Genomic DNA, 26,083 nt, shown 5'->3' with positions numbered 1-26,083 from the left:
TTCAGGTCAGCATTCAACACAATCATTCCTCAGCACCTGATTGGAAAATTGAGCCTGCTGGGCCTGAACAGCAGTCCGGATTGGTAACAGCATCTCCAACACCACTACCACACTGAGCACTGGAGCCCCTCAGGGCTGTGTGCTCAGCCCACTGCTCTTCACTCTGCTGACTCATGACTCTGCATAAATGCACAGTTTAATCCACATCATCAAATTTGCCGATGACACGACTGCGGTGGGTCTCACCAGCAAGAACGAAGAGTCAGCATACGGAGAGGAGGTGCAACAGCTAACAGACTGGTGTAGAGTCGACAACCTGTCTTTGAACGTGGACAAAACAAAAGAGCTGATTGTAGAATTCAGGAGAGCACATAAAGATCACTGTCCACTTAACATCGATGGATCCTCTGTGGAGGTTGTCAATAGCACCAAATTCCTTGGTGTCCACCTGGCGGAGAACCTCTCCTGGTCCTTCAACACCAGCTCCATAACTAAAGAGGCCCAACAGCATCTCTACTTCCTGCAGAAGCTGAGAAAAGCTCATCTCCCTCCATCCATTCTCACCACCTTCTACAGAAGGACTATCGAGAGCGTCCTGAGCAGCTGCATCACTGTCTGGTATGGCAACTGCATCGCATCGGATTGCAAACCCTACAACAGATAGTGAGAGCAGCTGAGAAGATCATTGGAGCCTCTCTTCCCTCCATCACAGACACCAATCGCACCCACTGCATCTGCAAAGCCACCAGGAGGACCCCACACACCCCTCACACACACAATCTTCACCCTGCTGCCTTCTGGCAAGAGGTACCGGAGCATTTGGGCCCTCACTGCCAGACTGTGAAACAGTTTCTTCCCCCAAGCCGTCAGACTCCTGAACACTCGGTGACTGGACTGACACACACACCTTCATACATCAAGTGACTTTTTGCACAGTGTTCAGTCTTTTGCACAACCCACTGTCATTGTTGTACTTTTCTATTGCACTGTCCTGTGTCTTTATCGTTCTGTTCTGTCTGGTGTTGCACTTGCACTTCATGTGTTGATTGTCTGTTATGTCATATGTGGCACCATGGTCGAGGAGGACTGTTGTCTCGCTTCACTGTGTACTGTACCACTGCACATGGTTGAAATAAAGCCACTTGACTTGATCATGAATATAACAACTATAATAATTTGACTTCATCTTTGCTAAATAGTATCTGTAAATCTGACTGTTTCCCCAATACATCTACATCCAGTTCCTTCCACACCTACATGAGCAGGAAATAAACACTTACACCCTTACTGTACAACATTTGCAAATTGGAATATAGTTCATATGTAACATCTAGTCTGCATTGTTTACCTGGTGTAATAGGTGCTTATAAATTATCTGATCTAACAACTATATTCTTTTGACTCTTCTATTCAACCCATGGTGAACCTAACATCATGTCCACCAGGTCTACTGTACACTAATAGATTATCTAGCCTATAAGCTACAGAACAGTCAAGATCTCATTCAGGGCCAGTAACTGTTTTTCACTGACTGGCCAGATGCCCACCAAGAACAACCTGATAAACACTGCAAAAGATTGTTGATCTTATGTTTGGTTTTAATTTGATCTATTTAAGGTCTCCAAGTCAGCTTTCCATCAGATACACTACATGGACACTGAACAATATGAACTTTCTCAAATGTTTGCCCATATAGTGTTGAGGAGAGTGGTTGATCTCATTTAGAGAATTGCTTGACTCTTTATTACAGACAATATTAATCTCCACTCATATGATGATTGTTACTTTACATTTATTGCTGTCTAGTGCTCCATGGCATGCATACAAAGAATTCCCTATTCCCTGCTCTTCATTTTATTAAATAACAGTGGACCCACATATGCCTGTGGTGTATATGATTTAGAATAGTTACTGCTCTGACCTCTGTTGTTTCTCCAAACAGAAAAACAACCACCCAATTGTACAGTCTACCCCTTTGTTTACCCTACTTAGGCATAAAACAGTAAATCCAACTTGGGGAAGATTTTGGGGGGGGGGGGGGGGGGGGGGGGGGGGTGAAGTCAGAGACGCTGGGTCCTCAACTTCTGCAACAAGGCACTCAAATGATACACAGCACCGAAAAGACAAAACAGAGGGAGACTCACAAACAAATATACAAGACCCAGGAGACGCCCACCATCCACGGCATCCAAGGGGGCTGAAGATCCGAGGCCACGCGTCCCGATGACAACCATGCGTCTAACCCAGCTGAGGGAAGAGGGAGGGCCCGGAGGGAGACCTCTGCCTTTTATATGGAATCGGGGGCATCGCAAAGGGGAGAACAGTGATGACGATTCTAACAGTATAACTGTCAGTTTTTTGCTTTTTAACGAAAATTGTTAACTTTCAAGATTTGGTTTGGTCCAGGTTACCCACTCCTGGCTGATACTGAGTGCGAGAGACTGTAGAATGGCTCAGTTAAAAGCCAAGTCTGACTATCCAAAAAAACAAAAACAAAACAAACAAACAAACAAACAAACAAACAAACAAAAAAAAACCACAGGTGGCAATTAGACTCATAGCAAAGTCCACATGAAAGAAACTGCTCGACTTTCCTAGTATTAGTTAGCTTACTTCATTTCTAGCAGAAGACAACATGTTTGAGTTATTTTAGCCAACATGTAATCAGGCAGACCCTTTCTTTCTACACAATACTAATATTGTAATAATAGTGATAATCCATTATCATTATAACCCACATAAAGGCTGTTTTGGACAAGTGTGTATTGCTCTGCATATATTTTGCCTGTGACTGCTGCAGGTGACAGAGCTTTCAGTAAGCTAAACCCATCACTTGACTGGAGGCCTCTACAATGATGCTCCCACCTCCTTTCACGTTCTTGACTTGGTTAGACGTTGTGAAATTGCTTAACTATGGAAATAATTCTGTCATCATACATTTGAGGTCATCTGTTGCATCCCAGGCCTCTTGGTGTTGCTGAGCTATTCAGTGCATTTGTTCTTTATAAGAATATACTAGACCCACATCACCCCTACTTGTGGCCCATATATCGATGTGAAAAATATACTGCAATTTGGCCCTTGAAGTTATTTGGCCCTCTTTGTTGCAGGGCTATGTTAGCTGGTAGCACAGCTGTTTTTAAGTCCTAACATGCCCGAGAGCGTTCATAGTGGTAGGTTTTTGAAATCAAGGAAAAAAGACAGCTTTCAGAATACTTTATTTCATTTGTGAGAATGTTCACCTTCTCTTATTAAACAGGTTAAATCACTACAGCTGCATCTTTAATCAGTATGTACAAAGATATTAACACACAAAATAAGAAACATCCTAAACCTGCTCCTTGCAGAGCCTGCTCTACATTGCCAAATTTATACAGCCTGGATTCCCCCCAATGGTTCTTTGTTCATCACTGAGCTCTCAGCTCAAGATGAACAGACTCCATGTGTTTGTAAAAGTCATTATTACCTGTGTTATGTAGTGTTGTAACAAATGGCCCACATTCTGACACACTGACCCTGGTAATTACACACTTCGGGCTCAAACTGATAAATCTTCATTTGAGTGGAGGGTGGGTAGAAAAAGTCTTTTCTACTGTCACCTTTTTTTGGGACTGGGTACTAGCATACTTCAGTAGTAGATACTCTAATTTACAACTTGTAGTACTTTGTGTATTAAAACATTAAACAACATCAGATTTGAGAAAACAAAAATCAAGTGCACTTTATAAAATACGCATGTAGACTACTCAAACTGTTATATCGTTTCTATAGTTGTGTCAAAATCTGTTTCCCCATTGATTTCCAATCCTACAATCACCTGAAACTAAACAAATTCCCACATAAAGAGCTGCTGTAAATATTAAAGGAGAAAGAGAGTTCAACACAAAAACCAGCATCAAAAAATATGTCCAACCATACCCAGCCCGGCTACGCTACAAGCAACATCTACTGAGCCTGGAGTAGTTTGATCACGTTGATCAAATGCCACACACAACTGCAGGACCATAAACTCTACATAGAAAGATAGATGCAGTCACTGGGCCATGGTGACTGCCTTTAAGTGCAAACCATTGATGCCAATACAAATGCAAACTGTATATAAAAGATGGACGTAGCCACTGGGGCTGCAAAATGAAGCCAATGGCACATGTCTCTTAAACCTATATTTTTTTCTAATGGCCAGCAGGAGTTGACTGCTCTGGGTGCAAAAACACATCCAGTCGTATAAGAGTGTGAGAAAACACTTTCCTGGTGATGCCGTGGGCTCGTTTCAGGTCCAATTGAATAAAAAAAAGTTGAAGTTCATGAATCATTAGCCGATGAGCATATAGTGCTCCTAAGTGCACCAATCAAATCCAGCCCCTTGGTAAAAAAAGAAAGAAAGAAAGAAAGAAAGAAAAGAAAAAGAAAGCTCAACTTGAGCTTTACAAAGCCAGAGGTGACGACATCTTTTATATACAGGATATGGCTACAAACCATCCTGTCTACAGACTCCCTTTCAAAAAACATCAACTATTATTTGGTTGTCATGTATCGCTGAGTACAGAATACAGTTTCCAACGCCAGCAATGATGTTTGAACCTTCTTTGTATCAGTTCTTTTTTAGTTTGCTTTGTTAATCAAGCAGTTAGATGTTTCCAGCTAGTAGCTAGGCATCCAGCCTTTTTTGAAATCCACAAACAGCCACTTCCAGCTTCAAAGAGGCAACAACCTTATGACAAACTCAAGGCCTCAGGTTGTCAGTCTACCATCATCCATCTTTTATAAGGTCTATGTGGAACACACGAAACACTGTCCAGTTAAAGAACTGCACACAAAAAACATACCAGGAGTGTGATCTATACAATGTCCAAGGTCTAAAAAGGAATGTTAAAATGTACAAAATATAAAAACTATAAAAACTGTGGTTCACACGACACTGCACTTTAACAGTTTGAAGGCTTGTCTTTTAAACAGAGGGACTTTTCGCTTTCCTATTGACTTTCCAGTGACTTGTACACTAGAGACACATCCACACAAATATGAATAAAATCAAGAAACAAAAATGGGGTGAGGTTTAATGTGAGGTTTAAGTACCTTCAAAAAAACACTTTCTGCTTCCAATCTCTCACATGGGTAAAGAATTAACAAACAAGTGTGTGTGTGTGTTTACAGCAGTCCAGTGGGTGTGTGCGGTGCTGCAGTACTGGTAGATGGACCTGCCTGAAAGGTATACATGAGTGTTTTTGCTGCTGGGGCTGATAACCATATATCAGCTTGTGTTCCTACAGTACGGTATAGTTGGATTGCTAAGGGGGAAAAAAATTGGGTCATTGTTTTTTTTAACCTTCCAGCAAAGTATATGTCACACTAGTTAGCAACCAAGTGTGAATCTGCAGCACCTCGGCTGTGCTGCTGCTCTGCTTAAAAAAATCGTATTACAAATCACACAACATTTACATCAATACAGACAAATGTGTAACAGGCCAAGTTAACTAAGCAGTAAATAGGCAGCTTCTACCAATGAAAATAAGAGCAGTTGATGAAAGACGGCAGGCTGAGGTAGAGCGTGGCAGCGACTTTAAAATGTTGCTTTGAGCAGTGACTACAAGTTCTAAAATGTGAAAAACATAACCTTAAAATTCAGGTCTCTCTTTTCAAAATACTCTTCACTCTTAGATCCAAAATATAAGAACCAGTTACTTCACCACTTTGTACTAGAAACATAAAACGTGGCAGTACACGATGCAGTTTAACAGCCACGAGAATATGGACAACCACATGCACGCACACTCACACATCTATATATAAAGCACCAGACACACACCAAGAAATAACCATACAGCAGCAAAGTACACAAGGCATAAGAGGTACCGCTTCATCAAACGGACTCCACAGTGATGGAAGATTCCTACTTTCAGTCTGCAGACCCGGCTGTCCACCAGCTACCTTTTGACTCCAGCACATATACTGTAGAGATAAAACACACACTGCTACCATCTCTTTTTCATGAAATGAGCAGAGCGACAGCGGGTCAGACTGACCTTTTTTTTTTTCTCTCTTAAGCATCCACTGAGCTTTTCACTGTCCTGCACTACAGGAAGCTCACAGTGTCCGCACTGTAAAGCTCTGTCAGCAGTCACCAAAACACAAAGGCTGCTGAGATGTGAGCTCTAATTTAAACAACAAAAAACATCCTCCTCAAGAGTCCATCTTCCCCTCTGTCCGTTAAAGTTAACTGCCAGCGTGCCCGAGCTGTTTCCTGTAACAGTGGCAGGTGTTACGGCAGTACAGCTGACACATTTCGCCTCCATCATAAGTCAGTGACTTTGTTCTCCACAGCAGCAGCAATCTGCTGCAGTCTATAGCCGAGTTGCATCTTCTGGGCTGTGGTGTCCTCCTCCAGCGCCGTGATGATCTGATGGCAAAATAATGAAGAGGAAGAAAGACTGAGAATATAGAAATGACAAACATTAGCTGTTTCTCAGTAAAGACGTGTGTCATATCCACACGTTTTGGGGCAGTAATTCTGCCTGTGCGCACCACCGCAGTGAATTTGAACTCAAACAAACAAGATGTGACTGAAGTTTAGACGTTAGTTTTAATTCAGGGAGTTTAGCAAAGACAATTTGTTTGAGTACATTTTCATAGGCTCTAAAGTAACATTGACAAATTTTCTCATCTATGAGAGAGACTGCAAACACTTCAGGAATGGCCAAATCAACAATTTGGTCCATGGTTAAAAAGGAAGGCTCTGGGCAGCTTAGCACAACCAAAACACCTGGTAGACCCGACTAGATCCCCTAAAAAGCAGGTTCTTCAGATGAAGGCCAAAAAGAATCAGAAGTGGATGTTCTAATTCAATTCAATCTTTTAAATTTTATTTATGCAGTGCCAAATCACAACAACGGTCGTCTCAAGGCGCTTTATATTTTAAGGTAGACCCTACAATAATACATACAAAGAAAAGCCCAACAATGATATGACTCCCTATGAGCAAGCACTTTGGCGACAGCGGGAAGGAAAAACTCCCTTTGAGCCAAAAGCTCAGACTCCTCCCCGTTTCTAACACTTTCCCCACATTGCTTTTGTCCCCTGAATTAGTGCTGTTAACAGCAGTTTGGAGTAAGGCATAGTTGCTGCTGTTAATTAGCCTCAACCTTCTACACTCAGCCACTTTATTGGGTGCACCTTGTTAACACTAGGCCCTCTTCGCCCTGAGAACTGCTTTCATTGTTCCCAGCACAGATCCACCACGGTGCAGGAAACCTTTCTCAGACGTTTGGCTGGACTTGTTGTCAGAGCCATCTTGTCTCTCATTCCACTACATCCCAAAGATGCTCTATTGGACTGAGGTCTGCTAACTGTGGTGAGTACACTGAGCTCACGGCCATATTCAAGAAACCAGTTTAAATGATGTGAGCTTTGGAATATGGTGCATTATCTTGCTGGAAACATCAGACATCAGAAGATGGGTCACAAACAGGTGGACATGGTAGATTTTGTCATTTTGCACCACCATTGCAAGCGTGAACACTGAAAGACATTAACCGCCGACCACCAAACGGTGACCCTAACTTGTTGGAAGTTGCAGCAGAAATCAGTACACATCACACCAGTGTTTTTTGTCATTGTCCAATTTTGTTGAGCTCGTTTCCTGTTCTTAGCTGACAGGACTGGCACCATGTGTGTTGGTTCTGCTTCAGTATCCAACATGTTCTGTAATAAAGCAATGCTCTGCTGCTGTCTGAGCTGCTGTTTCCTTCCGGTCAGTTCAAAGCTAAGGTGATCAAAGCAGGGTATGATCCCCTTTAAGAACTGTCGCTCACTGGGTAATTTCTTCTTTCAAACCATTATCTGTAAACACCCACCCCCCCAAAAAAAAATATGGTTGTGTGGAAAGATCACAGCAGATCAACAATTTCCAAAATACTCTGGCACCAACCACCAGCAACCGTGCCACATCTAAAGTTACTTGAGTCACCTTTGAAATTCAGCAGCTTGCCCAGGCCCACATGTCTAAACACAGTGTCAGCCATGTGATTGGCTGGTTAGATAGGAACCTTGATGCGTTCACATCCCACAAAAAAGAAGCTGCTGAAACTAAGCAAGGGAAGGATTATTGCTTGGATGAAACGGAGCTCTGGAGTGAATCAGAGGCTCTTTTGTAATGAACATAACTGATTACTTCAGAAAAAGAACCGAATTTTATCAATGAAAAAAGACTTTTCAGAATTTTATGAAAACTATCTTAATTAATTAAATTGTATTAAATGTGTTTTGCATTGTTAGACAGTCTCCACATTGTTGCATCATGGTGTACTGTTCCACCTCTAGTGGCTGGAAAGAGTAGAAACACACCTGGTCGTAGTATTTATTGATGTACTTGTAGAGCTCGTGCAGTGCCACCAGGTAGTTCAGTTCTCCCGAATAGTTCTGAAACACAAGGCATTGAAGTGAACGGCCACACTGTGTGTGTGTGTGTGTGTGTGTGTGTGTGTGTGTGTGTGTGTGTGTGTGTGTGTGTGTGTGTGTGTGTGTGTGTGTGTGTGTGTGTGTGTGTGTGTGTGTTCGTGTGTTCTGAGCTGTGGCTGCACTCACCCTGGACAGTTCAGCTAGAGCAGAGTTCATCTCCTGGTCACTGGCTGAGATGGTCTGCCTGATGTCAGCATAGTACCTGCAATAACCATCACTGTAATCAACCTCAAACGTACGACTGATAAAATACGTTTATTTCACAAACACCTGTTCAGTGTTGTCTGAGCAGCTTAAGCAATCCAACCTTTCCACCATCTGTTTGTAGCGGGGGATATCTCTGGCATACAGCAACTTGTTGATGGGCGAATCCTGTTCAAAAAGAAGAAGAACGACATTCAAAGACACAAGAGTAACAGGACGCTGCTGGAAAACTGGCGTTTGCAAACGTACTAACCCGGCCCAGCTTGTGCTCTGCAATCGTGCACGAGTCCATGAAGGTCTGGGCGATCACAGAGAGCACGGCATCCACGTGGTCAGATGCCTGGATGTCGAAGATAAACTGGGGATTCTTCACAATATTGATCCAGAAACGCAGAGGGAGACTGGAGAAACAGTACCGAAAGTATTAGACATGACAGAGTCCCACTATCATCTGCCAGCAGCGGTCTCTATCAGACTATCGTCTACCTGTTGGTCTTCCAAATATGGATGGTCTCTGAGTCAGAGATGCCATGTTGTGCTGCCTGCTCATCCAACAGGTCGAAGAAGTACTTGACGGCGAGCGGGACAGGACGGCTCGTGCTCAGGATCACCGTGAAAAGATCGTCCACAAACTTCTGCAGCGTCCCCTGACAAACACAGTAAAGTTCACATTAGAGCATAAGAAAGTGAAAGTGTCAGCACTCTGCTCTTGTCTAGCTAAAAGAATATATGTGTGTGTCTGTTTAACTTTGTAGCGTTGTAGCTTACAAATTAGCAGAACAGCTGTGTGTAGTTTAAAAAACAGATTGATTTTTAGAAAGTGTGGTACTCCTGTACTCCTCATCTCCTTCCTACAGTCTCTACTCAATGGGACTAGACCCAGATGTGTGTGTTGTACCTTCATGGACAGCAGGCGGGTCAGGTAGATCTCAGGGATAGCCTTGGCCCTCTCTCTCTCCCTCAGGCTGCCTCTGCGGTGTTTGGGCAACTCGGGCTCCTCACTGGCTTTTACCAGATGCCACAGCCTCACTCCACCTTCATCTGCATCCTCCAGCATTGGCGTCTCTGCACACACACAGGTTTGATGCTTGCCTGTGACTTGCTCTCTGGTTTTGCTACTTTTGATTTCCTCCATCTGTCACTTCATGTTCCACATAAACACTCACACAATTTGAAGAACTGAGTAGGGAAATGATCGAATCGTTTTTACTGTCAGTGTGACAGTCAAATAAAGTCTAATGAAAGATGAACTGGCTGACAAGTTGATTTATCTTTTATTTGAACAAACTCACTCTCTCCTGCTATGTAGTCGTGGTTGTCATGGTGAATGTGTTTGGTATGACGAGGGACCAGTGCCACCGTTGCGCCATCTGGGACCTATGGAGGAACACAAACAGCCATTGGTGTCGGCCGTGTCCTATCCCAGGCTATGAAACAGTGTAGTTTGCTTTGTAAAGCATTCAGTGATAACTCTGACCTTGTAATGCTGAAGCGTGTTAAGGCGTTTCCAGCTACCCTGAACCACAGATGTCAAGTCCTCGTCTGACAGGATGAGATGACCGGCAACGCCCGACCTCCACTCTGCATGACAGAAGGCAGACGCACATCAGCACAGTGATTGTGGGACATGCTCATCTTAGCAAACTCGAGCGACTTAACGATGTTCACAAATTCATTCAGGTGCTCCCATCATCAGCTCAGGCTGATGTTATCATGCAGGTACTGACAGTGCTGTAAAATTTAAATTTACCACGTTTTTCTCTCATCTTTGAGGAAAGTGTTGACAGACTGAGCAGTCAGTGAGCTTGGTTTGGATTTGTTTTTGTCACGCTGTAGGGGGCGCTACAGGGCAACAAATATGAAAAGAAGGAACGCTAATTCACGAGCGCTGCACTTATACAGCGCCAAATCACAACAGTCGCCTAAAGGCACTTTATATTGTAAGACCCTATAATAATACATACAGAGAAAAACCCAACAATCACATGGTAGTCAAGGTCCCACCGATGTTTTCCACATCTGTCCTGCTCTCATGCCCCTAAACCCCAGTCTCTGAGAGCCTAGTCCACAGAAGCAAGAGATATTTATCCTTGTAACACTTTTCACGTACATAAGTCAAAAAGTGCAAAGTTATTAAAACATGGTTAAGATGATAGTAGGAATCAAACGACAGGCGTTGAATAAATTAAACATGCCTGTCACAACCCTGAGAGGTGTCAGGCACCACAGCCAAAGCTGAGGCCCCTGAAGCCATCACACAAGTTTACTTGTGAGACACATTTGTGAATGACCTCCCGATTCAGTTATTTCCTTTGTTGCGATGAACTCGTCCTTACAGCTCTGCGACTTCAGTCGGCTCGATGAAGCTGCACACCTGACTTCCCACGTCTGCTCCCAGTTTATGACTCCATATTTCTGCTGGTGTTTTAATGCAAATGAAGCCCTCTCTTTATAGCAGTCAGTGAAACGTCCTGCCTTTCCCCATTTTGTTTTATTGCTTTTCTGGTTGATCATACTGAACTTTCTACTTATCCTGTGAAACTAAGCTCTCTCCTCTTCACTCATTTTACGTCGCTCAGCTAATTTGTTTGGTTATATTTTATCGAGCTGCTCCTTTATTTTATAAAAGGTCCTGTTTACTCTTTTAGATTTCCCAACTTATGGGTAAACTAAAAGAGAGATCATAAAGAGACATAAGTACCAGATTCCTCGAGGCTGACACGAGGTGCATCAGTTTTCAGAGTCTGGTGTGTCACGCAGTGTGTGGTTCTCACCCAAGTCCAGCGACTCGGCGTGCGGCCGGTGTGAGAAGGATGTGCCTTTGTACACCTGATCCAGTAGCTTCTCTTTCACCTGGGTAATGGTGTCGCAGTCCAGTACTTTGGAGGGCACAGGCTGGGTCTCATTGACCCCTCCACCCTGCACCAACACATTCAGTGTCTGCAGGGAAAAGAAGAGTGAAAGGAGGGGAAGACAAAGAAAAATACAACCTCCTTGGGAATTTTTCATTAGAGCCAAAATGGTTATTTATTTCAGTCTAGACTCCCCTCACCAGGGTTTTGTACTCTACGTCCTCTCGCAGCAGGCGGTTGTCGTTCAGGGTGTACTTTGCTTTGCCAGTAACAGCATCCACCGGTCCTTTATCTACCTGGTGCTTTATGGCCCTGAACAGCATGTACAGAGGCTCCCCCGCTGAGTCCTACACACACACACACAAATAATTAACACACTGCAATGCACCAATTCTTACACAGTGCTTCTCTACACACTTCATGTGTTAAAGAAATGTTCTGCTAAGTCAAACCTTGAGGAAAACCTGCGCTTCATATTTTCAGATTGGTGGAGCAGGTCTCCTGTGAATCAGGAGGTTGGTGGTTCTAGAAAGCACGTAGGTGCAGAAATAAGTGCTTCTATGTATGAGTGTAAACAGATGAGGCATAAAGGAGTAGAAAAGCGCTATATAAGAATCAGTGCATGTACTAGAAATGTTTCCACTGTACTGGAGTGACTGGAAGGACTTTCATTCCCCTCTGTGTTTTGACATGTCAGTACTGGAAACTGCTATTTAAAAGTTACTGCTGTGTGCAGCAACATGCTCTCAGGGCTCTCTGAATAAACACAAGCACAAATATGTACTTTTCTATGAATGGTGTGATCACAAAACAATAAATTAAGCATGTTTTGTTTTTTTGCTGTGGGAAATTAAAGCGTTTGCGCACTGACTTTAATGAACAAAAAGGACACAGGTCACAGCTTTAGTGGCTGCTTTTTGGAGCTTGGTCCTAATTTCAAAGTCATTATATTCCACTTTAAAATGCCCCCAAGTAAAATCTCAAAGTCTTAAAATGTTTTATATCCCAATATTTTTAAAAAAGACTTATCCCTACTACTGTGCATCACTGCTTTTATGTTGACTCACCCTGAGGAAAGCATAGAGGCAGATAGACATCCAGTTGGTCAGCAGCTTCTCCACCACTGTCTCTGTTCTGCAGAGAATCACACACACTTGCAGCAGCATTGCAGCTTCTGAACATGCCAAAGACTGAATCTATGAGCAGCAGCTTACCTTCGTAACATCAGTTTGGGGTTCTTGGCCACATACTGCTCCACCAGATCATTCAAGAGCGTCTTAAGGATGTCTGTGAAATACTCCAGCTTGCCATGAAGCGCCACCGTCAGCAGCGAAGCCACGTAGGCTCGGTCTCTGGGGGAGAAGGTCCGCTGGCTCTCCAGAGTATGGATGAACTGAGAGGAAAAGAGGAGATGAATCCTCGCTCTGCAAAGCTTCATTTTAGCTGTGATTGTGATAGCGACTACCTTGGTGAGGAACAGCTTGCTGTTGAGCAGGTTGGAAAGCTGCACCAGGCCCTGCTCCACCGTCTGCCGCCGACACTCCTGAACATCCAGGTCTCGTCTCAGAGGAGACTCTCGGTGGCCGGGGAAGAAAATGCGCTCGGCATACATACGGTAGTCCAGGAAGGGGATGCCTGAGCCGACCAGGTCACTGGACATATCCATCATCTCCGTCATCAAGTCTGGATCAAAGTGATTAAGAACACAAAGGTCAGAGGCTGCTGCTACAGGCCAGTGCCAGGAGGCACGAGCTTGTAAATAGCAGCTGGCAGAATAAAATCTGGGGGTTCTCTGCTCTCAGCCTATCGCAACTATAGAGGTGAAGAAAACTGATGAAACATGGGGAAAAGGCCCTCCTATCTCCCGTCTTCATCCATATAGCCGCCGCTCTCTTTTTTCCTCATAATGCTGTACCTGTGAACTCTTTCTTGCAGCGGTCCCTCACACTGGTCTCCAGGTTCTCCAGTTGGATCTGGACCTTCTTATAGTCCCTAAGAGCCTGCTTACTCTTCCTCCTAACAGACGGGAAGAAGGTTTTACATACGATTAGTGGAAATCCAGTCAAACTGTGCAAGAAATTGATTCTGTGGACAGGTGTGTTTCAAATTCAGATTAGCAGTATCTGTCATTCATTCAGTTCATTTTATCAGCTATCTGCTGCAGAATTCTGGCTCAGTTGTAGGGGATTAAATAATTATTTCACTCAGTGACATATAAATCAATTTATAACTTCCATGTAACGTATCCGGGTATTCTGGGTTTATTTGATAGGACGGAGGAAAGTGGGGAGAGAGAAAGAGCAGGTCCAGGGTCAGACTCAAACCTGGGCGTGTGAACTGAGCTTTGAGACATGATTGCATGTCCAAGTGGGTGACCTAAACTGGGACCCAGTACTGCTCATTTCTTTATGTGTGAGCAAACATGAATTCAGCAGGTAGAGAACCACTGTAGCACTCATCTGCACACTAAACACACAAAAACACAGACTCTCAGTCCACCCACTGACCTGTAAATAAGCACAATTATGAGCACAATGAGGACCACTATGGAGGCTCCAACTCCAACTCCAATCTGAGCCTCTAGTGGGAAGGTGGACAGGCTCAGGTTGTCGTACTGAACCTTGCCGAGATAAAAGTTCAGGTTGCCCATCTGGACCTGAAATACATGTTAAATAAAAAAGTGAGGTGCTTTCAAACTTGAGTGGCCCATCAGGCGCTCACACGGTGGTGACACTCATTTTCTCACAGTGAATTCGGGGAGATTGTCAGAGCCCTCTCGCTTCTTGCCGTTTGGTCCTGGTGCAGGCTGCTGTGGTGGTGGCTCACAGTACAGATGGTTGCTGGTCAGGGTTTTCACAGCACATACACCTTCTCCAATCAACACCACCACCTCCTCTTTAGTGATGGCTAGGTCCAGGTGTTCCCCCTGAGAACAGGCAATAAGACATAAGAGATATATGTTATGTCTGCTTATTTTGTCAGTAAATAAATAAAACTGAAACATCGCTGCCTCTCCTCTCACCTCCAGCTGGATGAAGCTGCCTGGGTTATAGCGATATGCCTTAAGAGGGTCCTGTTGGTTCAGGGGTTGCAGGGTGGGGTTACGCTCATAGCTGAATGGCTCAGAGTTCAAACTGCTGAAGTCAAAGCGCAGATTGTCTAGCAAGAACTCCACTGTGACCCGTGACCACCAGATGGTGGAGTCCACCATCGGAGAGCGGCACAGGATGAGGGAGGAGGAGTTTACCTCACAGCGCTCAACGAACTGATGAGAAAGGCAGATTTGGGTCATTTGGGTTAAAAGGTGTGAACGATCACTCGAATGAACTGCTCTGTGCTGAGCAGCACACACCGACCTGTTTGACGGAGCAGAATTGGTCTCCGGGACAGACGGGGTCAGGAACCATCCTAACCGACCTTCCCAGGGTTTTCTTCCATTGCTCTCCTTTGCTCCTCTTCCTCCGCCGTTTCCTCTTCTTGTTTTGGCCGACCGACTGGAAGCGGGAGAGAGTCACCACCATTCGGGGCTCCTGCACCACATCCAGGTTGGATCCAGACAGCTTGATCAGTCGACCGCCACTGTAACAATCCAATCAACCAGAGCAGGTTAAAACGTTGTGATGCATGCTCAATCGCCCAAGTAAGGAAATCCCAAAAAGGTGATTCTGTTTATCTGGACGCAGAAAATTGTCATGTTGATCAATGGTCAAGGAACTGACCTCACAGCTCATTGTTCATTCAGTGGTGCTAGTTTCAGTCATTGTGCAAAAGTACTGTTTATAAGGTTGCAGTGTAGTCACAGTTACAACCCGCAGCCAGCTGAGACTGGATGAAAACGCTACGTCCAAGTGAACAGAATCAAGTTTTTAGAGCTTCAGAGGTATGAATACGTTTTGAAGGCTGAATGTGTGAGGGCTTTCAGACTTACTGCAGGAAGCTCCTGGCTGGTTCGGCACGGGTGATGTTGGGGTTGTTGGTGTAGTGGTAGGCGGGGCTGCTGAGGTGACGCTGGATGCTGCCGTAATGCAGGGTGACCTGGTGGTCTCCTGTTTTATTACTGCTCCCCGTCACACACTGAACACTGTCACTCTGCACCTCTGACACACTGAGGGGGGAACAAAGAAATGATGTGATCCTAAGGTGACACGAAGAGGTCAAAGGTCAGTCTGACCTTACAACCTTAAATGAAGAAAAACAGTAGCACCGACTTTGCATTAACCACAAACAGGCCATTATACGTGTGTGTCTTACATGTTACAGGGGACGTCCCCGACAGTGATGGTAAGGTCAGCGGGGCGACCCGTTAGAAGGTTTTGGCCAGTGATGTTCAGGGATGTTCCCCCCGCCTTGGGGCCTCTTTCAGGTGACACTCCTCTCACAACTGGGTTCTAAGAAGAAGGAGAGAGCAGCTGTATTTCACAGTGTAACACAGCTGTTTGCTTCTTGTTGCATATTAAGAAAGTCTGTCGATAGTGAGAAACAAGGACTTTTGGACTGGCTTGTGTCCTTTCCCAGTTTGCCAAATCCAAGAACTTATTCTTACACTTGGATCCTCTCAGCCTTAATAAGACAGAGATCCAAGGAAATATATGGAAAGAAATTCCAGTGTTTATGTTAAACTATTATCTAATATAGGGAGATGTATTTACACAGATTTATTTAAAAATGTGGACTTGTTGAGAAATATTTGTGATTACTGATCGTGTGGTTAAAATCATTCATCTTAAACGGTTTAAGAAAGGTAAAACTTGGCAAAGATTTCTTGTTTCTTAGATGTGCGACTTCTAATATTGTATGAATTATACTGTTAAAGAATGCAGCCCACATTATGTTATTATGGATATGTGGACCAAAGAGAACAAACAGAAATAATAGCAGATGTTCTCTGCTTCAAACACCTCCAGTGTTAGAACCACAATTTCATTATTTTATAAACAATTAATAAATAGAAAGAATATTATACTAAACTTTCACCTCTTAAAGTCACATTTTTCTCCCAGCAATGTAGGTTTTAGTGTCCTTTGATGCAACAAAAATGCCAAGTTTCACAGACAGGTCAACAAAATCTAATTTACTCTACCTGAATTTAATATACCTGGTAGCTGAATTTCTGTCTGGAGAGGCCAAATTCTCCTCCATTCACTCTCACAGACACATGGTTCGTCTTTAATCCGCTGGCTTTGGTCATGCACACGATTCTGGAAGACCAACATTGCTCTTCAGAAAACCAAGCCATGTTTCTGTAGTTTTCTGATCAGTACAAAGAGAGTCTATGAGAAACAACAGTAGTGCATGCATACCTAGAGGAGACCTCATACAGGTTGGAAATCACTGTGCAGGGCACGTCAGCTACTAACACAGACTGGACGATGTCTTCAGCCTTCTGACCCAGGTTGGAGCCGGAGATGGTCACCATGGTGCCTCCTTCCAACAGGCCAGAGAGTGGGTCGACCTGATTGGAGGCAGGAACAAAAAATCCAAACAACCTTTCTAGTTTTTGACCAATGCAAAAGCATTCACAAAAGAAAAAACAGGTCTAACCAAGTGTTTTATTACAATAAATTCAAAGCAAGTGGTGAAGCCACAAATGCAAACACATATTTTTAACCCTGTAAGACCCAACCCATCAAAAATGTACCCATCAGAAAATTCTGATTATTTGGAACTGAGATGTTTACTAACCCTTATAACAAAATCCACAAACGCTGTTGTGAATGATATATTTTTATTACATTTGATACATTGGGAGTTTTTGGCAACTTTTTGTTAACAACAATGTTAATTTTAGACAAAAAAAACGTTTTGTCCATAACATTTTGAAATTATGGCAAGTATTGATCACATTGATGAGATAGAGGTCTCAGAAACTCACGTATCAAATATGATACAAAGGGCATTATAGGGTTAAATTCAGTGCAACTTACACTCTCTGAGGGCATTATTATCACTGACGTCTAACACAAAGAAATGCTGATCAACCAAAAGCTTTTTCAGAGCAGGACTAACAGTATGATTTCCCTCAGAACCTTAAAGTACGTGAGCAACAGCTGTGTCACCATCTTTAACAGCTAATAATTCATTTTCCAAAATATAAACGGATGTAAACTCCCCATATCTTGCGTCTTGTTAAAGTTAACATCTGCTACACATATACTGCTTCACTGTTTCTGAAATAACGTGGTCAGTCTGTGTCCAAGTAACCCCTGTGAGCCAAAAGCTCGAAAGAAAGCTTATTTTGAAGGCATAAAATCAGAATTGTGTTTGTACATTTAGCACTCAGATCATTGGGAAGCTTTATTTAAAGAGGATCTGCTGTTTTCCCTCATTTTCTATCAGACATACTGTTCCAGTTTTTACTTTTTTCTACTCTTGCCTCTGTATGACGTTAAAGAGAAGGGATATCCTCAATTTTGTTTTCCCATTTCCGACAGACAGCTCTGGCTTTGAGCAGAGAAGAGCCTTCCACCTGCTGTTCAAACTTGTGCTTCTGAGGGGCAGCCAATCAGTGGCAAGTTGGTGTAAAGCTTAAACAGATGAAGTGATGAGCTGATGAGGCCTAATGTAAGATAAGGATGTATTACACCTTCGAATAATGACTCCACTAGAACACAAATGGTCTCCAGTATTATAATATCTTCCACTGTCTCAAACCAAAACGTATATCAACAACATGTTCCATCTAACTGTGATGGCTGATCATCATTGTTCTTGTAATTTTGGGACAATAAGTAGTAAGTGAGAGTGATAAGAGGAAGAAGTGAAAACTTGACAATAAAGCCTCCAATTATGATTGTAAGCAGTTCAAATATAAATCCCAGTGCACTGTATTATTTCCCACACTCTGAATACTCACAGAGTGTATGACGGGAGCAGGGCACGTCTGCTGCACAGGTTCACTGCAGGAGTTTGAAAACAGGCAGCTGGCCCTGGGACCACCACACCACGCACAGCCGTATTTTGGGTCTGCTGTGTGGCAACGGCTGCAGTCAGATCGACCCACAGAGCAGTTGTACAGAGTCACTGAAAGCACAGTAGACATAGAGGAGCAGCAGACAGTTAACATGTGCTCATAATGAAAACTAACAGCAATATGTTTAAAGCACAACAAACTTAATATGACCTTACCATAGAGATCACGAGAAGTGTCTACATGGAAGGTGTCCCTCCTCTTCACATACACCAATGCATTATACTCCTGCACTGGGGCAGAGTATGTGTACTGGACACAAGAAAAAGGCCCCATTTTTTAAGGTAACATTAAAACTAATTATTCATTATCAGTTACACTCCAGACAAGCGCTGCTTTACAAACACAGGTAGCAGAAGAAGGGAAATGTTCATCCTGCCTGGGGAGGGTGAACCGGCCTTCATTTAGTTTTACTTTTGCCTTTATTTAATACTGAAGGTAGCAATTTTATGAAGGTACTAATGCTTTATAAACAATATCAGACCTGGTGTAGCTGACATGTGATGTCAAAGCTTGATGGGTTCATGTCATCTGGCTCCACGTAGGCGTCTACCACCACCGTCTGCCCTTCAATAACCAACACACACTCGTAGTCCAGCTCTGCATCCTGAACACACAAACACTGCATGAAAGAGTACACTGGGCAGGCAGCTAACAGGCTCGATGCTGTTGTGTGCTGTACCTGATACAGATGGAGGTTATGTGCCAGTAAAGTGATCTTTCTCTCCACTCTGACAGGGAGCAGTGACGAACCCTGGACCTTCTCAACACACGGACAAGCTGAGGAACCCCAGCTGACATACGAGCCCTCGTCCCCCTGCAGGAGAACAGATCACACGTGTTTATATTCACATACACGCAACATTTACAGTGAGGTGGATCGAACGAACCATTTAATATATTCATTCTTGTTCAGGGTCAGTTTTTACTTTCCCACAAGGGATTGCAATTGATTTCAGTCAGATGCAGGGAGTCATGGGGGGGATGTCGGGATGGGGGCGTGCTCAAGGTGGTGAAGATTTTTGTATAGAGATAATGAAAGAAAGAGTCTGGAAAAAGGAAAGGTGAAGATATTTAGATAAAAGAACAACTGCTGCAACTCAGGAGCAGCCGGGTTTCTTGAAGTCAGTCTGTGCAGTGAAAGGATACAGATTCCAGGTGTGAGACGGAAGAGGAAATGCAGGGAAAGAATGAGAGACTAGGGAATCAGTTGTGAGCTTTGTTCCTATAGTAGGACTCCAGTCAGAAGCTGGAAGCACAGGGAGGGTGCTCACCCTTTCCATGAAGAAGAAGAAGTAGAAGCAGGAGGACGATTGAGGCGGCTGAACTCACCGGGAGGAAGCCATCAGCTGAATCATACTGGTAGTCCAGCTCTGAGTCAGCATTCAGCAACTGGGGAGGGTAGGACTGGGACATGCGGTCAACCTCCCCATCACCTGAGAGCACGGTGGCAGCTGAAAATGTAGCCGTGTCATTTTCTGCCTGGACAGCACCCTCAGTGTAGTTTTCTGCTTCCTTTCGCCAGAGGGGCACCTCAGAATCAGCAGTTGGGCTTCCTGCCTCAGTGTGCAAGTCTTGCGGTGGTACCAGTGTGGGTGTCTGGGTCGAGTCCAAGTAAAGGGAAGGCTCAGAATCAGCCGGTTCACCCATATGGAAAAGTGTGGGCGGGGGAAAGCCAGGCAGCACCATGGTGGGAGCCTCTGCCAGGGTCAGCGCTTCTTTGGCTGCCTGCCGTTCGCTGGGGGGTAAGGCCGTCACCACCTCTGGTGGCGAGGAGTCTGGGATCATCAGAGGCACGACAGGGTCCAGGTCCCCACTAAGACCATCAGCCACGGTGACGGGCATCAGCTCTGCCGTGCCCATCGTGACACTCTGTGTAGCTACAGCATCTTCCCAGTCACTGTGTGTGACAGTCTCGGAGGCTTCACTCTCTTCTTCTTCTCTGGTGGTGACCTCCAGGCCTGGAGAGGTGCTGGGTGGTAGAGTGGGAGGCTGAGGGGGCAGGGTCGTGCCCGGGTGGGTTGGCTCATGGCTGGTACTGGTGTATGAAAGAGTAGGCGTTGTTAACTCCTTAGTGGTAGCTATGGTGATGGCGGCTGCGGTTGTTGTTGTTGTCTTCGTCGTGGCAGTAGTTGGTGTGGTAGGAGGAGTTGTGGGGGTAGCTGTTGTGGTAGTGGTGGCTGTGATGACTTTAATAGCTTTGGTTGTAGGAGGAGAGGAGGTAGGTAGTTTAAACTGGGGGAGGAGGAGGAAAAGACGAGGAGAGGGTGAGGCAGAAGGAAAAAATAAAAAGGAAAAATCAAGAAAAAAGAGACCATGTGATCTGAGGTTAATGTGGCTCACGACACCTGAAAGACAGTGATTTGTGTTAGCAGCACTGGTTTTAACCCATCTTAAAATGCCTCTGGGCAACTGTTTTGAAGTGTTATAAAAACAAACAAACAACTAATTTCAGTCGGTTTTACTGCCCACAACCTCTAAAAGGTTGTACCACATTACACAAGAGTCCACTCATGCAAAGTGTAACGACAGCGCAACTATTCTGCAGTTCAAGACTCCACAGGAAACCTTAATCAAAGAGAAGAATGCACATCTTTGGCTTATGGGCGACGAACTGACTGATGAATGCAAATGAAGCTCCAGTTCAAACTGGTGATCAGTCGGTGCTTTTCCTACAATGTCTGCATGTGACGTCACGCTGCAGCTTACATGTTGGTTGTAGATGATCACTCCCTCCTCACAGGTGGGCTTGTGGGTACACGCATGCTGGTGGACGCACCAGTTACAGCCCCATCGGCTTAAAACACAACCGCGGCATCTGCACACAGACAGGATAGAAATTGCCTTAGCGACTGTACAAGCCTCTTTTCAAGATGAGAGGCAAACAGTGATGCAGGATTAGGAGCTATGAGAAGAACGGCTCTAATAGAAGCAGATCTAACTGTTGGAAGTCTCACAGATTGATCAACACGCACCAATCTGAGTGTGTGCGTGTAATTTATGACAACACAGGTTATTATTAACTCCTAAATACAATGAAAGTGTTATTTGGGATTTACACAACACTACAATCATTATAAGCCATATTTAGTGAAACAGGATGTACATGCTACTTCAAGTCTGGAAATTTATTCAAGTTTTAAAGATTTTAAATTTCTTCTATGTACAAACTGAAACCCAGTACAACCTCTGACTGTAATTCTATTGTTTTTTGGCCATTCTCTACTTGTGTCTTTCATTATATGTCTTTCATAATGCATCTATGAGCCGCTGCTCATAGATGCATTATTCTGATATCTGATTGTTGTAGTTACTCTGTTGTTCTCACTGGTCATTTCTACCTGCACGACTCAATAATTTCAATAAAACTTGCCAATTGCCAAGTAAGCGAGCCTTACTTGGCAATTTCTAAAACCCAGGGTCACAGGCTTGAACAGGGGAATTAAAAAGAGGACAGTGAGTGGGCGGAAATACAGACACAGATATAATAACGAAGGGCGCTAGGTGAACTGATGGAGGGACAAAGAGTGACCCAGGTACTAAACAGAAAAGCACAGACTCTGATGGTGAGTGAGACTCGATTAAAGGGTCTGCATGAACAGCACAGATCAGGAGGAGACAGACAGAGAGCACAGCTGATAAATCATCGGCGATAACTCACGGCTGGCTGCCAGACAGCTGCTTAACGGCTGTGCAGTCGTAGAAGGTGAAATCCCTTGCCGTGACCGTGACGTTGCCAAAACGTAGAGACAAGGTGACTGTGACAAAATCTGACAAGAAAACACAGATAGGAGCACAGCCTGAGGAAAGAGAACATAACAAGTTTCTGCTCAGAGCGCAGCGCTGAGCGAGCACAGTAAGAAAAATATTTGGTCAGGCTTACCGTCTCTGATCCACCGAGTCTCGAGAACGAGCTGCACAAGCCGAGGGAACATAGAGGCCTAATGAAACCCATGTGCACCATCCTTGGGGTGCACAAGGACGGTGACAAACACAAACACAGCAGCTTCCCTACAAATGTTCAGTTTGATGGATGTTTAAAACGGGGAGCAGTTGTGTACCACATCTACAGTATCTCCTCATAAAGAGCAGAAACTGCGATCAAAAGGACTCAAAGTCCTGACCTGAGCCGTTTCCTTAAACTAGTACAGAGTCTGTTTGGGGACTAGAGAGAAAAAACCCAGTTTGTGTCACCACTCGTTAAACTGTGTTTACTATACCTACTGAGATGTGTGTTCAAAGGCTTCCTTTAGAACTGCTCATTCAAATTACATACAGTAAGTGAGGGATTGAACTTATTTGGTTCAGCTTTGGAAAGGCAAGAACAAAATTAGCTCACTTAACCAGAAAAAAACAACAGACCACCTGAGACAGTAAATTAAGGAAGAGTCACAGACAACCTTTGTAGCCTTTAAGGGCCTGTTTGAGACTTGGCTGCAGATTTTCATCTTGTTAGGACTTGTTGTGATGAGGACACGGCAACTTTCAGCCAAAATAAGAACTGATCAAGAAAAAAAAAGTTAAACTCTGCCACGTTTGAAGCGGCTCCGACGAACAGCTGTTGAGAGAGACCAAGAACGGACATACGAGACTTCTTTGATCACTAGTAACAACATGCCACAGACTCCAAACACTCGATTACACCGATGTTGTGCCACAGCTCCCAGTTCAGTCTCTTGCAGTTTGAGGCTAATACACAATATTTATGGAGCAATTATCAGTGTATTTACAACAAAAATGTCAGAATATAACTGTAACCCGACTGATTCCTGGTGAGCCCTACACCCTGAGAACAACAACAAACATGGGAACCACACTCTACGTGAGAGTTTCTCTCATAACATGAATGTTTGGGTGAATGTGTTCTCTACAGAGGCTTCGGGTTTTCTTTTTTATTTACAGTCTCCTCATTACCACTGACTTACAAGCAGCCTTCACTGCACCAGACAGTCAGGAAACACAAAGCATGTATTTCAAAGCAAGCAGTCCGTGGATGAAACCGGTTTATGCTTTCAAATACAGATTACTCTCTGCTGTGTAAGATGGCCTAGAAAAAATGGATTTGGTTAGCCCTTTTTTTCTAGGCCATTCACTGGCATAACAATTGAACTGTAAATGGCATGTCTGGTCTGGTCATGCAAATCCTCCAGGGTGCAGGCAAATCCTCAAATCACAAAGTTGAAACATGCAAACGAGTGAATAAACGCCAACAGCATCAGATCTGCAGGGAAAAACCCCCAATAGAAAACACTCACCTTGTCCTCGAAAAACCAAAGGCACCCTGCTGGTGTCGGGAGAACGGCAGGTGACCCCGGTCTCTGTGATGGTAGCAGGAGTGTGGCTGTCCTGGAAGTAGCAAGAGTACGACTCCCCGTTTTCTAACACTGGAAGTCTTGGGATGGACAGAGACACCTGAGAGAAACACAGAACTGTCATGAGCTGCTGACAGAATGTGGCACAGACCTGTGGCGTTTCAGGGTACAGTGAAGGTCATGCTGAGAGTAAGCGATTAAGCTGTCTGAACACATAAATCCTATCTGTTCTTTTGTAAACGTCCATGTGGAATAATTAGATTTGAAAACTAAATTGCACTCCCCGCTGATGGAGCATGAATCATACTGACAAAGGTTTGGTTTTATGTTTGGCTCCAGCTGCTGTGTTGCTTATTCACGTAATGTTTCTGCTCCTGTAGTACCGGGCGTCTCAAGGACAGGCAAAATTAATGCATTAGATACTGTAACAATAATGGATATCCCATGAATAGACCATCATAAATACAAAGAGGAGCTGCTAACTAAAACAAACCTCCTGTAAACCAGTAGATTTCTGTCAGTTCATCCCAGTGTCACTGGGCTGCTGTGGTCCTTAGGATTGATTCTCAGTTTGAATCCATGTCCTGCCAGAACTGGTTGAATTTGGTTATTTTTTGTTATCCACTGGATCAGTGGGCTTTTTTCAGCTCGTGGATTCTTGTATCTCACAGAGTAGAAATGCTACACGAGGAGCCTGTTATAAAACTAGCTCCCTAATTGGTCAGTATTAAAAGGTGTACCATGTGTGAGCTGCCAGAAGAGAAAACGATCCTCACTGCCACTACTGTAGCTGTCAGGCTATCACACTACCAGCTATAGGTACATTTAACTCATGCAGCTCCATGTTACAATATTATTATTACATTAGTAATAAATAGTTATATTTCCATTTATATCCTCTGGAACTAGAAATCATTTAGAGCCAGGCAAACACAGGCTGATGGGAGAAACCACAGTGTGGATGTGTTTCTGTTGCCATCTTTCACGCAGATATTGTGCTATGCTAGGACATGACAGGACACAAGCCAGTCACTCTCTTCTTGATACCCTCACACTTAAACCCACTGACATCGTACCCACATGCCCAGGTACACCAAATGTAGCAGCTCAACTGATAAGGGATAACTTGGGAGTGTTTTGGTATGTGAGGAGACTATTATTACAGCCAGAGTGGGGATATCTACAGATTCTGTCATGAAGATTTTCTTCAGAGAAACTTCTAGGAACTTGATGTGGATGATCATGTGGAGTCAACAGAAACCACAATAAGAAATGTGGATCTGTAAACAAAGACCGTCATCCTCAAATCCGTTCTGTTTTGTTTTGCGTCTCGACTAAAGTGAAGACGTAGACCTACCATCTTGCTCTCCTCCCTGCTGAGATTGGAGGGGACGAGGTCCTGGACCACCAAACACTGCTGCTCCATGTCAAAACTCCACAACCATTGCCCTGGGTAGCTCCCACGAGCACACTGTGACTGCAACACACACCTGCAGGGAAAGCAGAGTTAATTATATTCACTGTTTTGCAAGCTGAAGCAAGGCTCCCTAACTCCATTACATATGTCAAAAACACAAGCAGAAGGCCAGTTTCTATCTAGAGTTAAACTAAACGTGGCTCAACCTGTTAGTAGTGGGAATGTACAGCGGCAGCACAAAAAGCAAAATTGCTCATCTTGTTCAAATAAGATTCAGTCCAGTAGTATTTTATTTAAATAGATAAATACTGAAGTAGTTAACGTGCAAACGCTTGTAGGGCAGGTGGTAAGGCAGAGCAAAGGAGAGAGCAGGGAAGGAGAGTCTGACAGAACAGAGAGAGGCACTTTAATCATATTCAGACACAATCCCACCGGAGCAAACCGACTTGGCGAAACACTTCAAAAACTAACAAGCTTGCCAGGAGGTTTCTTGTTTGCTACCATTTTCCTCACATGCTTGCACTGATCTTTATTTTAAGTAACACGAAATAATCTAGCTTATAATACATATCATGATGTAAAACCTGAGCAAACACTGTAAGAAAGTTTGCTTATCAAAGAAACTACGAAGGAAGTAAAACAACAAAGCTTTTCCCCCTTAATTTGTCTGGTATAATGTAGCCTCTAATGCTAGCTGATAGCTTTGCTTTTGCTTTAATTTAAGGTTCTTTTTTAAAGCCGTGTAATCCCACCGGCAACAATTGTTGCCGTTTTAACCCCCTATAACATTAGCAAAATTAAACATACTGTGTGTAGGCCAAGTCAGTAAGGAGTAAAATGCATGATCTCATTTTGCTGGGAAGAATTTGGGATTTAA

The 26,083-nt window shown here is 43.9% G+C and overlaps 2 protein-coding genes across 2 annotated transcripts in view; one reads left to right on the top strand and one right to left on the bottom strand.

Moving 5' to 3' along the window:
* LOC308401934 (uncharacterized protein) overlaps positions 1–26,083 on the top strand; it is a 565,304-nt gene that overhangs the window by 359,104 nt on the left and 180,117 nt on the right. The gene's annotated exons all lie outside the window — the stretch shown is intronic.
* Positions 3,177–26,083, bottom strand: part of plxnb1b (plexin b1b) — a 94,609-nt gene continuing 71,702 nt past the window's right edge. The window contains exons 7-38 of the mRNA XM_080890989.1: positions 25,147–25,279; positions 23,733–23,889; positions 22,139–22,247; positions 21,187–21,295; positions 19,810–20,712; positions 19,160–19,294; positions 18,962–19,084; positions 18,636–18,729; positions 18,364–18,530; positions 16,811–16,962; positions 16,606–16,708; positions 15,762–15,898; positions 15,439–15,615; positions 14,867–15,089; positions 14,533–14,775; positions 14,257–14,436; positions 14,018–14,166; positions 13,426–13,526; positions 12,976–13,193; positions 12,725–12,903; positions 12,578–12,644; positions 11,711–11,857; positions 11,433–11,598; positions 10,136–10,239; positions 9,951–10,035; positions 9,557–9,723; positions 9,145–9,305; positions 8,912–9,059; positions 8,762–8,826; positions 8,581–8,656; positions 8,341–8,415; positions 3,177–6,397 (exon numbers count right to left, since the gene is read on the bottom strand). Coding sequence (XP_080747115.1) covers positions 6,293–6,397; positions 8,341–8,415; positions 8,581–8,656; positions 8,762–8,826; positions 8,912–9,059; positions 9,145–9,305; positions 9,557–9,723; positions 9,951–10,035; positions 10,136–10,239; positions 11,433–11,598; positions 11,711–11,857; positions 12,578–12,644; positions 12,725–12,903; positions 12,976–13,193; positions 13,426–13,526; positions 14,018–14,166; positions 14,257–14,436; positions 14,533–14,775; positions 14,867–15,089; positions 15,439–15,615; positions 15,762–15,898; positions 16,606–16,708; positions 16,811–16,962; positions 18,364–18,530; positions 18,636–18,729; positions 18,962–19,084; positions 19,160–19,294; positions 19,810–20,712; positions 21,187–21,295; positions 22,139–22,247; positions 23,733–23,889; positions 25,147–25,279 — 5,158 coding nt within the window. The 3' untranslated portion in view covers positions 3,177–6,292. The remainder of the gene's footprint in view (positions 6,398–8,340; positions 8,416–8,580; positions 8,657–8,761; positions 8,827–8,911; positions 9,060–9,144; positions 9,306–9,556; positions 9,724–9,950; positions 10,036–10,135; positions 10,240–11,432; positions 11,599–11,710; positions 11,858–12,577; positions 12,645–12,724; positions 12,904–12,975; positions 13,194–13,425; positions 13,527–14,017; positions 14,167–14,256; positions 14,437–14,532; positions 14,776–14,866; positions 15,090–15,438; positions 15,616–15,761; positions 15,899–16,605; positions 16,709–16,810; positions 16,963–18,363; positions 18,531–18,635; positions 18,730–18,961; positions 19,085–19,159; positions 19,295–19,809; positions 20,713–21,186; positions 21,296–22,138; positions 22,248–23,732; positions 23,890–25,146; positions 25,280–26,083) is intronic.

The sequence above is a fragment of the Rhamphochromis sp. 'chilingali' genome, assembly GCF_963969265.1.
Source record: "Rhamphochromis sp. 'chilingali' genome assembly, chromosome: 9".
NCBI classification, from domain to species: Eukaryota; Metazoa; Chordata; class Actinopteri; order Cichliformes; family Cichlidae; genus Rhamphochromis; species Rhamphochromis sp. 'chilingali'.
Note: the sequence above shows the minus strand (reverse complement) of the source record. Positions and strands in the feature narration are given on the sequence as shown.